Consider the following 12,212-nt stretch of genomic DNA (forward strand, 5'->3'; position numbering starts at 1 on the left):
CTTACACGCGGGTGTTTACTGTAGCATCTAATGGTCCATCTTTCAAATTTTCGAGATTTTTAGTTTGATTTTCAGTTTGAATTCCAATCTCGTCCTCAGAGTCCCGACTGCCATTTTGAAAAGCTAAGAAGACCCTGGAAATGAGGATACTCAAAAGATTTTAAATATCAAGGCTGCCTTGGGGACATTCAACTTGAACTAATACTAAAATAAAACTTGATTAATTTTCAATACCATTACTTAAACATTCACTGACACGATCTGATTGCTGTAACAACCGACATCCTTGTTAGGAATGTATTGTTCCTTAGTTCTTTGATGTTCTTTGGTTCATTAGGTCTCCAGGAAGTAAAACAATGGTTTTTTCGCCACACTAGTAATAAACACTCCATGTTCCCTTGTTATTCAAATAGAAATAAGAGTTACTTTAATTACATTTGTTTCCGAATGTGCACTGTACTTACACACGACTCAATCAAATCTATTTAAAAATAATCAAAAGAAAGCAGGATAGAATTGACTGCGGTCTTAGTGGGAACAACATGAGGCGTGTTTCAATGAAAAGAGTAGTTCTGGCTTTTTCGTTGTTTGTTGCCGCCACTGTGTTTTATATGATAACTCCCCAACAGATAAAATGCTCAAAACTGAATCAGTTCCTTCAAAGTTGCGCATCATATTTGCCAGTTGGCGAGATCACAGAAAACCAAGTGGCACAGCAGCCATCGCGAAATGCTTCTCCTCTGCCCTCCTCAGCAGATCCGCCACATAGAGAATTCTTAGGATGGGAAAATCCACTGAGTGAACCATTACTCACAGAAGAGGAAAGGTTTGTTTTAATACTAATAATGAGTGCGCCGTATAACAAGGAGCGAAGATCAGCTATTCGACGAACGTGGCTCTCCACTTTAACAGAAAATCCCGTTGCACTGAATCAATCAAACATTCGAACAATGAATGACCCTGTGGATTCCTCTAACACCTTGCTTATTCAATACTTCTTTGTTTGCGGCCACTACCCCCAGGACCCAAGAATCGAATCCGATGTGGAAAATGAGACCAGAGTTTACGAAGACATTTTAAGGCTGGGATATAATGAGACATATACAATGTTGGTGCACAAGACGTTGACTTCTTTGAAGTTTGCTTCAACAATGAACGTCAAATTTGTTGTCAAAATAGATGACGATGTGTATTTGGATGTTCCTAGAATGATTTGGTGGCTAAAAACTGCGTCTTTGCCTGAAAAATTGTACGCTGGTCACTTACTGTATCGTTCAAGAGCAATAAGAAGAACGAGAAGCAAATACTATGTCGGCAATCAAGATTACAACGAGACCTTCTTTCCCGTTTACTGCAATGGTCCATTCTACATTTTGTCTAAAAACGCTATCATTGAATTACTCGCCGCATCCAAAAATACCCGCAAATTCCCGCTAGAAGACGCGTATCTGGGAGTGCTGGCCAAGAAAGTCGGCATCGTGCCTACTCAGCTCCGAAATAACGGGGCACTTCTTCTCTACAGGATGGAAGAGACAGTTGAGCGTAACTGGGAAGATGACAAGTTAAATAAATACTTTGCATTGGGAGACAGCTTGACACCGGCGCGCTTGTTTGCGTTTCACAAAAGATACGTCAACATGACGGTTAGTTATCTGTGAAATAAGCGATTCTTCAGTAAATATAAATGATTGCTAGGTAGTGATAAGATACTGAGGTTATAGAAAATTCAAACAAGGAAGACTTACATGCAGGGGCGTAGCTAGCCTATAGGCCCGGGCAGTACACATAAAGTAGGAAGGAGAAAGTGTATGGTCTTGATCTCAAAAGCCTCCCCGGTGGACCTACCCCCAAAAACATTTGGGTCGCATCGTTCATGGCATCGTTCATGGTTTATGCTTTTCACGGGTCAACGTTTCTTCAATCAGGTATACATGGAAACGAAACGAAAACAGTGTGAGGTTCCCTTGACAACTAAAAGTGTTCAAAGACTATGAAAAGTGCTTATTTAATACAGGACATGGTCGTTTAAAATAATTCAAGCATGAAAATGAAAATCCTGCCCACCGCCACTGAACTTGTTATCGCCTTGGGGTCCAAATTTCATTGGGAAAGGAGAAAGAAACACAAGAAAACACGACGCAGTCGAAACATTGTACGATCAACAGGCCACTGCCTTTTAATCGGAATTTTTACGTTATTAGACGAACTGGGGTTGTTCCATGTTTTTTTTTTTAAAGTAAATATCGTCAATCGTTATAATTATGGTTCTTTTTATAGAAATTCTTTTTTTCTGAAGTTATTACATGTAAATGCAAGTTTGGTTACAAATAATGATCTTTCGTTAAACTTACCAAGAACGGTTCAATCATGTTTTTGTTTACACCAGCCTAGTCCCTAGGCTCAAGGGAGTCTGGAGTCCGAAGAGCAGCAAACTGCAGAGAGAACGACTAGGCTGGGTCCACACTATTCCAGGAGCATAATTAGGGAATTCTGGCATAATTTTGGCATAATTTGGCAAAATTTCGAGCACTGCTAGTAGCATAATATGCCTCTTTTTGGAGCACAATCCGTCAATGCCTACCCCCAGTTCCCCGCTAAGCCTGAGGGGCGCGAGCGAGAGGACGGCTGACATTTCAGAATAGCCGAAAAATGAAAGTTTTAGAGCGGTTTTCACTTGAGTGTCGAAAGTAAATTGCGTTTGCTTTGTGTAACGAAAGATAACGGTAAATATGGACTTTAATGGTGACCGAACATCGCTAGCGCTTACATTGGAAATACTGACTGCTACTCGCATAAATTACTACTTAAATACTGCACACATATGCACGTGCACTTACATATTCTAATATTCTAATTACGGTTATGCATAATTCGTCACATCTTCCCCTTTAAAGGAAAGCTCAAGTCATCACTCATAAGGATATTGTTCTGACAAACGACCGACTAAGATATGACAAAGTCTCTGACATAGTCTCTAAACGACCTACTAAGACATGACATATTCTCTGACATAGTCTCTGATATAGTCTCTAAACGACCGACTAAGACATGACGTAGTCTCTGAAATAGCCAGGAGGGTTTCTCCGTCTTGTGGATCTTCTGATCTCCTGCTGTCCAGATGAGCCCGGTGCTGGCGTAGGTTCAGCTCCGAGGGGCAACGACGCAGGTGTGGCCACAGGGACCGGGGCAACGGGTTGAGCCACAGGGTTCTGAGCCACAGGTTCAGGCGAAGGGAACAGCACAGTGGATTCAGGAGCAACCTCTTCAAACTGCGGCGAAGGAAGCTCATAGTCGTTCAGCGGCATTTTCTCCTCATTGGCACGCCAAATATCTTTCCGATTTCTACGGCGAACTTCCCCGTCAACTTGCACATCATAAGATCTGGGAGCTACTTCTCTCAAACATGTACCTCGTTTCCAGGTCCCTCGCGGGGAACGAACACGAACCGCTTCACCAGGTTTAAGGGGAGCAAGAGAGCGCTTGCCACGATTGTAGAATTTCTTCTGCTTCTCCTTCTGGGCACTTAGCTTTCTAGCATCAGCGGCAAGGCTAAACCTTGGTTTGAGAAGAGCTTCAGTGGCCGGCAGTAACGTCTTACAACGACGTCCAAAGAAACGTTGCGCCGGACTAGCATCCAATCCCTCGCTTGGAGTATTGCGCCAATCAAGAAGTGCTTGAAATTCACTGACACCAGCAGCCCCGCATTTCGTAAAGAGGCGTTTGACCGTGCGAACTGCATTCTCGGCCTTACCATTGCTCTGGGGATATCGGGGACTAGAAGTGACATGTTGGAAGTTCCACTGACTGGCAAATTTTGCGAACTCTGACGACGCAAAGCACGGCCCATTGTCAGTAACTACGGAATCTGGCACCCCATATCGGCTGAACATGGCCATTAGACTTCTGATTACAGCTTTGGAGTTTTCTGCAGAGACAGAATCGACTTCAATGAAGTTGCTGAAGTAGTCACTCACAACTAGGAGGATTCGACCTGAGAAATGGCAAAGGTCAGCACCCACTTTGGCCCAAGGACGTGGAGAAACATCGTGCTGAAGGACGGGTTCCCGAACTTGTGAGTCGCGATGGGTGAGGCATACATCACACTGACTAACAAAATCTGTCATTTGCGAACTCATCCCAGGCCAGAACATGCATTCTTGAAGACGACGAAGGCAACCACCAAGACCGATGTGACTTGAATGAGCCAAAGACATAATTTCTTTCCTCAGGGCACTGGGAACAAATAGACGAGAACCACGGAAAATCAAATGTCCTTGGACAATCAGTTCAAAATCAAATGTCCTTGGACAATCAGTTCCCCACGAAACTGGAAGAAAGGACGGAGAGCAGGATCACAATCGCGGATATCGTCTGGCCAGCCTTTCAGAATCGCATGGTTGAGAGTTTTGCAGACCTGATCTTGGGAGGACTCATTCTCAATCCGCGCCAGTCGAGATGGAGAAACACGCAGGGTCTCGAGGTGATCCACAAGCTCCAGGGACTTCACTTCCTCACAGGACACCGTTTCGTCAAGGTAAGCGCGGCTCAGGGTGTCAGCGATATACATGAGAGGTCCTTTCTTGTACTTGACGTCAAGATTGTAACGCTGAAGTCGAAGAAGCATCCGTTGCAGCCTTGCAGGTGCGTCACAGAGACTCTTCTTAAAGATCTCCTCCAAAGGCTTGTGGTCTGTTTCCACGTGGACAACGTCGCGCCCAAAAATATACTTGTCAAACTTTTCGCAAGCAAACACAATGGCAAGGAGCTCTTTCTCAATCTGTGCGTATCTGGTCTCAGTTTGGGTTAGGGCTCTCGACGAAAAGCTTACTGGCTGCTGTAACTGAAGTAGAGCAGCTCCTAGCCCCGTATCAGAAGCGTCACATTGAAGGGTGACCTCATCGTTTAGGCTGTAGTAACGTAGGACCGGTGCCTGGGTGATGGCCGTTTTGATGTCGTTCCACGCTTTCTCCTGAGAATCTGACCAAATCCACTCAGCGTTCTTCACAGTCAACTGGCGAAGTGGGTGAGACATTTCTGACAGGCGAGGAAGAAATTTAGCCAAGTACTGAACAGTTCCATTGAAGCGAAGTAAACTCTTTATATCAGTTGGGCGAGGCATTTCAAGAACGGCGCGCACCTTGTCGGGGTGAACTTTCAATCCCGATTTAGTTGCATAGTGACCAATCAGCGGGACTTCTTCTAAGCACAGTTGAAGTTTCTCCACCGCAAGCTTGACTCCACGCTGAGCACAACGCTGTAGAAAAGCGACGAGGCTTTTGTTGTGATCACAAACAGCTTCCTCAAATGTGTCACCAAAACCAGCCACCACAAAATCATCTGCCACGACTTCCGTGCCGGTGAGACCCTCGATCAGTTCATGCATTCGCCGTTGAAAGACTTCAGGAGCGGAACTTATGCCAAACGGCATTCTACACCAACGATAGCGGCCAAAGGGAGTATGAAAGGTGGTGAGATAAGAAGATTCCTCGTCCAACTTTACGTGCCAAAACCCATTTTTGGCGTCCAGGACTGTAAACACTTTAGCACCATGTAGTCGAGTAGCAATATCCTCGATGGTGGGCATGGGATAGTTCTCACGAAGAACGGCTTTATTCAGATCCTTTGGGTCGAGGCATATGCGAATTTTCCCATTCTTTTTGGGGACAGCCAACATAGAGGAGATCCAGGGTGTAGGTTTCGTGACCGGTTCGATGACTCGAGAACTATGCAGCTCATCAAGGGTTTCTTTGATTTTAGCGCGAAGAGCAACCTGACCTCGTCGGGGAGCGTGCTGAACGGGCTTAGCTGATTCGTCGAGCCTGATGTGGTATTCGCCTTCCAGCATACCAAGCCCATCATCAAAAACATCAGGAAACATCTCAATGACTTGCTCTTTGGTAAGAATTTTAGAGCTAGAAACTGCGTCTTGAACAGAGAAAACTTCACCACCACTGGTGTCAGGCTGTCTAATAGCGTCAGAGTCTTTGATTTCGACTACGCCCATCCCCTCGCACGCGGATTTGCCTAGAATTGGACGGCAACGTTTGCTCTCCACCAGACGACACAACAGAAAACACGTATAAGATCCACGCTGTACTAGGATCTTTACTGTTCCCAGAACCGGAATACTTCCACCATCATAAGACACAATTGACGACTTCACTGGGCTAACATTCTCAAGGCGGTAGTCGCCAGTAGCTTTCTTGTAGATATGAACCGGTAAAACATTGCAACGGGCTCCAGTGTCGATTTCAAAGCGTATAAAGTTCCCGCTTGCAATTTTTAGCGTCACGAGGTTCGAGTCGGAGCTCTGACTCGCTGAGACTTTGAATACCTGGAAAACAGGATACTCATCCTCTTCCTCTACCATGGAGACTTGTTTAGAGTTAGAATTCAAACTGCATTTTTTTGCAAAGTGGTTATCCTTTCCGCACTTGTTACACTTCTTTCCCCAAGCAGGGCAAGCTTCACGTTTTCCATCATGCTTTCTTCCACAGAATCGGCAAGGATATCGCAGCGGCTTTGCAGAAACAGGCGGCGGTTTTTCTCCTTCGTTTTCCTTGACCATGTGAACGTTAGCAGCGTTCGCCAAGCTGAGATCGCCCACCGCCTTGGTTTGAGCTTGGGACATTTCCGCGGCGCGGCAAGTTTCCAATGTCTTCTTAAGATCGAGTTCGGGTTCCCGCAAAAGTCTTTCCCTGACTTTGTTGTCAGCAATGCCAAAAACAATCCTGTCTCTAAGAATATCATCTGGTGTAATGGCATCAAAAGCACATTTATCCGCAATATGGCGTAGTGCAGTTACGTAACGATCAAAGGATTCACCAGGCTCTTGTTGTCGCAAATTAAAACGATAACGCTCAAACGGAACATTCTTTCTTGGGATACAGTAATTGTCGAATCGCTCGATGACAGCATCGATGTCCTTTTTCTCCGTAGCGGTTAAATTCCATGTTTTAAAGACTTTCCTCGCTTCAGGACCTATCGCTGTGAGGAACGTGGCAACTTGCACTTCGCCAGCTTCGTTGTTGACTTTAGCCGCCACACTGTAGTGGAGCCACATTTCTTTCCATTCATTCCATTTCTCGGCGACGTTGGAGTCATTTATGTCGAGAGAATGAGGGGCAGGCAACGATTGAAGATAAGCCATTGGAGAGTAAGCCACTTCTGACACCATGTAACGAAAGATAACGGTAAATATGGACTTTAATGGTGACCGAACATCGCTAGCGCTTACATTGGAAATACTGACTGCTACTCGCATAAATTACTACTTAAATACTGCACACATATGCACGTGCACTTACATATTCTAATATTCTAATTACGGTTATGCATAATTCGTCACACTTTGGTTTTGCATTACTACGCTTAGTGATTGGCTTAAAAATCTCGCGCCACTTTCTCAGCCAATCAGCAGTAAAACCAAAACCAATCGTGACTCGCTCGCGCATGTTTTTCCGCGCTTCGTGCCAGCTACATGTATTTGCTTCGAGTTTTGATTGGTTCACTGGATTGTCTGTGCCCTTTGTGATTGGCCAGAGCCAAAGTTTAACCTCCACCCGCATTACATCATCACTGAGTAACGTCTTTGCATATCGCTCTTGAATCAGTTTTGGTTTGGAAAGAACTTAAATATATCGACGCGTTAAAATACAATGTTCAATGAAAAAATTGCGTTGCATTGAAATTCAGCGATTTATAAGGATTGTTTCGCTAAAACACAAGAAAATCGTGAACAAAAAAAGCTTTTTGGGTGCTTTTGTGTTTTATTTCTGTAATTCCAATAACTTGGGGAGTACTATGTGAAAAATTGAGGTTGCCCAAATCAGCTTTTTATAGTTCATTGACATCTTTTGTCTTTCATGAACAAGTGTTTAAACTTGCCGCGAGTTTCGGGGGAAGCTATTCAGGTCCCCAGAGCCTATCGTGTTTTATAAATACAGCCTACGATCCGTATGATGTCCTTACTTTTAGATAGCATGGAGAGGAAAGACATTTTAAAATTCGTATACAAAACAAAACGAAATACGTAAAAAACGTTTTATTTTAAAATATTTTAGGAATTAGCAGATTTTCTGCTAGTCTTCTGTGCACTCCATAGGAACTGTTGATGCTACTCGCCCTCAGTGCTCTGAGATGCACAATTGTACTAGGCTCTAGTTCTTCTTTGCCTTGAAATTTTCATACTTTGAGTGGCTTCGAAACCAGACAAGAAACGGTATCAGAATGGTGGGTAGAGACATCAGGCTGAAGAGACCCCAGTCGACCTGTAAAAGAAAAAAGTAGTAGACCTTGGTCAAAACAAGAGGCAAACTCTCGGAGAGCATGCAGGATGAAAGTGGGCCTTTCCTGCATCTTTCAATAACACTGTCATGCAATCGCCAAAGTTCAAAACCCAACTAACAATAGCGATTTTCACTGCCATCAATCGAAACTATGGCAACAGCCAACGAACATAGCCTGCAGACATATTTCCGGCTGTCGTCACGGAAATCATTTCTTGGCTCAGGTTCACAGATGCTATTTTTCGGCGGAGAGAAACGACAGCTGGAAATACGTCTACAAACGAACCTTGAAAAACAGAAAAAAACCCAAAATGGATTGAAATCTATGAATCACAACCGACAGACGTAACCTTTAGATGATTGATGGTAGTGGAAAACGTAACTGTTGACTTGAGTAGTGTTCTTTTGTTATTGAAAGGCATAGTAAATGGGTAAAGGAAGGCAAGGAGGAGATCTAACTAGTCTACTAAGTGTGGTCTTAAGTCTTGTCCCAGGTACTCAAGACCTTCAATGTAGAGGTCAAATTGCACTTGCCATTAGACCACTAGATCTACCACCACCAGCAAAACAAATAAACATGGTACAGCAAGGTACAACAGCCAAAAGGCTGGCCAAAGTTGGGTTTAGAAAGAAGTACCCAAACAGGGGCAACTACTGTAGACAAGTAATTAAATCTAAACATTCTTTGTGTACCGGTAGTCTTGATTTGTAACTTATTAACCATACTTACTAAATGTGGTGAGTGTTTGCGGTCATATTCTTGCTGACCCATAACTCCGCCCTCCCCTGGAGATGTAGAAAATGCAATCTGAAAGAACAAAAACATACAAGACAATGCTTTAAGTTACAGTCATAATATACATGTAAGAAATAGACAGTTAAAAAAAAGAAAAAGAAAAAAAGAAATAGACAGTTCAGAAAAAAAAAACATTTCATGAAATTGTATTGTAACATAGCACAGCTGCACAATCAAATTCAGTAAACATGTATGTAAGCGTGCGCCATAATCCAATGATGCACACTGATAGTGTGAGCAAATCGCTTTGCCTGAAAATATTTTTTTCGTGCACAACACCGAGAACTCCATGCCCTACTCCTTACGATAAGTGTGTGGGTTCTTTAACGTTCCCTGCTGACCATAACACTGAAGATGCAGGATAAGGGGTCTATGGTTTATCGTCGTTATCCAAGAAGACTAGAAAATCTAACCATTTGCAGATGTCATTGCAAAGGCAGCATATTCTTCTCAGTTATTGTAAGACCCTTAGGAAAAACCAGCACATGCTGGGGGAAATCTAACTGTTACAGCAGCTAAGTCTAAGTTTACCTGAGGATCTGTGGCATCCTCTGATGGTTTATATGAGACCTGAGCTGCTGTGAAGTTGAACACTCCAGACTTCATAGGTTCAAGAATTATAGTGTGTGATACATTTGTACCACTGGTAAGCAAGTCAAGGAAATGTTTGCATACTAATACAACACATAATGTAATCAAGGTGTAACAATCAATAATAATTGATTTAACCACTCAGGCAAACAGAGAATGGGACGAATTAGCCTGAAACTATTTCTTACAAGCTCAATAAAAAAGTTTACCAATAAATTACATGCAAGTACTAAATTAATAATCATCAAAAGTTTGCGACCCCAATGGTCAAGGAAGGGATAAATCTGCTAACACAGTAAAATTCACTATGGACCTTACAAGGATTAACATTCTCTAACCAGACAGGAGTTTCTTTATATGCTGGTAAAAAAATCACTTTCACAGGAAAAAAAGTTCAAAAAGCAGCCACAGTAAAACAAAAACAAATAATGAAAGAGTAAAAATAAATAAAGAAAATACAAGTCGTAGAAAGTGAAGGTGAAGAAATGGATTTTAAAAACTGATAAAAAGAGTTTCAAAGTTTGACTAGAACATTAATCCACATATAATACAACACACTTTTTTCCTGTGAAAGGCCCGGTGTCATATGTGGGTTGAGTTTGTTGTTGGTTCTTGTCCTTGCTCCGAGGGTTTTTTCTCCGGCTCTCCGGTTTTCCTCCCTCCACAAAAACCAACACTTCCAAATTCCAATTCGATCAGGAAAACACGGCCCCACAAGCTTATAGCTTTAATCCTTACCGTGTCTAAATAAAGGTAATAATAATAAAAAATTAATAATAAAATATCTAGATAATTAAAAGTTAATCATATCTATAGGATACGGAGCAATAGTTTTCCACTTGACTGATAACAATCCATGAAGCACCTTGAATTCATCTGCTGGAAAGGAATTGTCTGTCAAGGATACTGCTGTGGCAGGACTAAGAATGCAAAGATAAATGGTAATATCAGTTAGCAAGCATTAAATACTGGTGTTCTGTCAATGTAGGCAAAGAAACGTAACTAAAAGTTTATTGTTGTGCATTTTACTTGAAATATCTCTATTCTCATTGGCCAGACAATATACTATATCGGCTCTTTTATTAACCTTCTGTCTACCCTTATAAATCAGTCAGAAAATGAAAAAAATGTCTTTACTGACTGACAAAGCGGTTTGTCACAAAGTATGATAAAGCGAAGCAATAGCACTCCCATTAAGCTACAGTTAGCTTAGGTACAGTGTAGCTTGCGGTTAGTCTTTTTATTCGGAGTAGGGATTTTTGCCTTACTGCCTTGCCTCACACGTCTCGCTGCCTCGCACAATTGTAAGACTCGTCACAGGCCAAGACACAGTAGACACTTGTGGTTCAACAAACAACCTTTTGTTTAACCCAACAGACTTCACATTGAGGAGTCCAGGTTCGAACAGTAGCTGGGGTTATTGTACAGTGCTGTATTCTTGCATTCTTCTTGAGCAAGACACTTTACTCTCACAGTAGCTCTTTCCACCCAAGTGAAAAATAAGTACCAGTAAATTAAATGCTGGAGGCAATCCTGCGATGGATTAGCATCCCATGCAGGGGGTAGTAGAAATACTCTTAGTCGATTCATGCTATGGAAACTGAGATACAATGTAAGTGCCGCCCTGTTTGGGCACTAGGCTCAAACACAGACTTTATCTTTTACCTATGGAGAATTTACTCCAAGAAGTAGTTTAATAGTAATTATTTCAACACAACACAAGATGTTTGATCTTACCCACTTCCAACATTGAAGATGCTATAGTGAACTGTTAATTCCTTTCCTTCAACAACATACTGGTTAAGAATATTTTTTGAGATGAGTAGTCTAGCACTGGTATCTCCTTCAGCACCAAAAGCACAATTTACAAAGGCTCCAAGAAGGAGACACAAAAACAGCTGAAATATAAAAGACATGGGTGTTGAAAATTGGAAGAAATCAACACAACTCGGCATTATGAAAGTAGTAAAAATATTTTACGGTGAGCAGAATGCCTCAGCTTTTTGGACTGACTGTAAAAAAGCCTTTTTGTGCAGCATCTTGTAGGCTACAACTAAGACGGTACCTCAAACTAAACCTTGTTCACAAATTATTTCAAGTTGAGCAAACCTTGAACTTTTCTTTTTTGTTTCACTTAGCCCCTGATTTCAAAATTTGAAACAAAGCTCTTGATTGGCTCAATTTTATATTTGTCCGATCGCACACAATTCATGCATTGAACTTAGAGAAACTTTCAAAATTTGCGTGTCCATTGCAGATTCAACTCATAAACAAAGAACACGTGACGCAAACTATCCATGCTTTGACCAGAAAAAATCGAAGATCTGTTTAGATCTTCGATTAATACTGCCATCCTGATAAGACTCTGATTAGTAGTGCAACACGGTGTTAACAGCTATACAACAAAATCTCAACGTACTTGTTTCATTTCTGCTTCTATACACCACAGTGACCGTCTCGCCGGATCTCAAAGGAAGAAAAGAAAGAAAGAGAGAAGAGATGACGTGTTCGAAAGCGAGGCGCACTCACGCGCATGA

General features: G+C 42.3%; 2 protein-coding genes across 2 annotated transcripts; one reads left to right on the forward strand and one right to left on the reverse strand.

The window, feature by feature from the left end:
- The first annotated feature begins 522 nt into the window (after window positions 1–522).
- On the forward strand, window positions 523–1,658 carry LOC144662951 (beta-1,3-galactosyltransferase 1-like). The gene has a single exon (XM_078523884.1). The coding sequence runs from the start codon at window positions 543–545 to the stop codon at window positions 1,656–1,658; it is 1,116 nt and encodes a 371-aa protein (XP_078380010.1). The 5' UTR covers window positions 523–542.
- Window positions 1,659–8,029: 6,371 nt separating this feature from the next.
- On the reverse strand, window positions 8,030–12,209 carry LOC144663144 (translocon-associated protein subunit beta-like). Its single transcript, XM_078524078.1, has 6 exons — window positions 12,095–12,209; window positions 11,413–11,573; window positions 10,497–10,595; window positions 9,616–9,727; window positions 9,019–9,096; window positions 8,030–8,270 (listed from the first exon to the last, which is right to left on the reverse strand). The coding sequence occupies exons 1-6, from the start codon at window positions 12,101–12,103 to the stop codon at window positions 8,160–8,162; spliced, it is 570 nt and encodes a 189-aa protein (XP_078380204.1). The 5' UTR covers window positions 12,104–12,209; the 3' UTR covers window positions 8,030–8,159.
- Between the last annotated feature and the right edge of the window lie 3 nt (window positions 12,210–12,212).

Source organism: Oculina patagonica, chromosome 1, assembly GCF_052425735.1.
Source record: "Oculina patagonica isolate OP01 chromosome 1, crgOcupat, whole genome shotgun sequence".
Classification (NCBI taxonomy): domain Eukaryota; kingdom Metazoa; phylum Cnidaria; class Anthozoa; order Scleractinia; family Oculinidae; genus Oculina; species Oculina patagonica.

Bases quoted from the DNA above. Each gene is read 5' to 3' on its own strand.
- LOC144662951 (XM_078523884.1), top strand. From the start codon at position 543: ATGAGGCGTGTTTCAATGAAAAGAGTAGTTCTGGCTTTTTCGTTGTTT.
- LOC144663144 (XM_078524078.1), bottom strand. The intron at 9,097-9,615 runs GTAAACTTAGAC...TTGTTCTTTCAG, and splicing joins AGGATGCCACAGATCCTCAG to ATTGCATTTTCTACATCTCC. The intron at 8,271-9,018 runs GTAAGTATGGTT...TTTCTTTTACAG, and splicing joins GCAAACACTCACCACATTTA to GTCGACTGGGGTCTCTTCAG.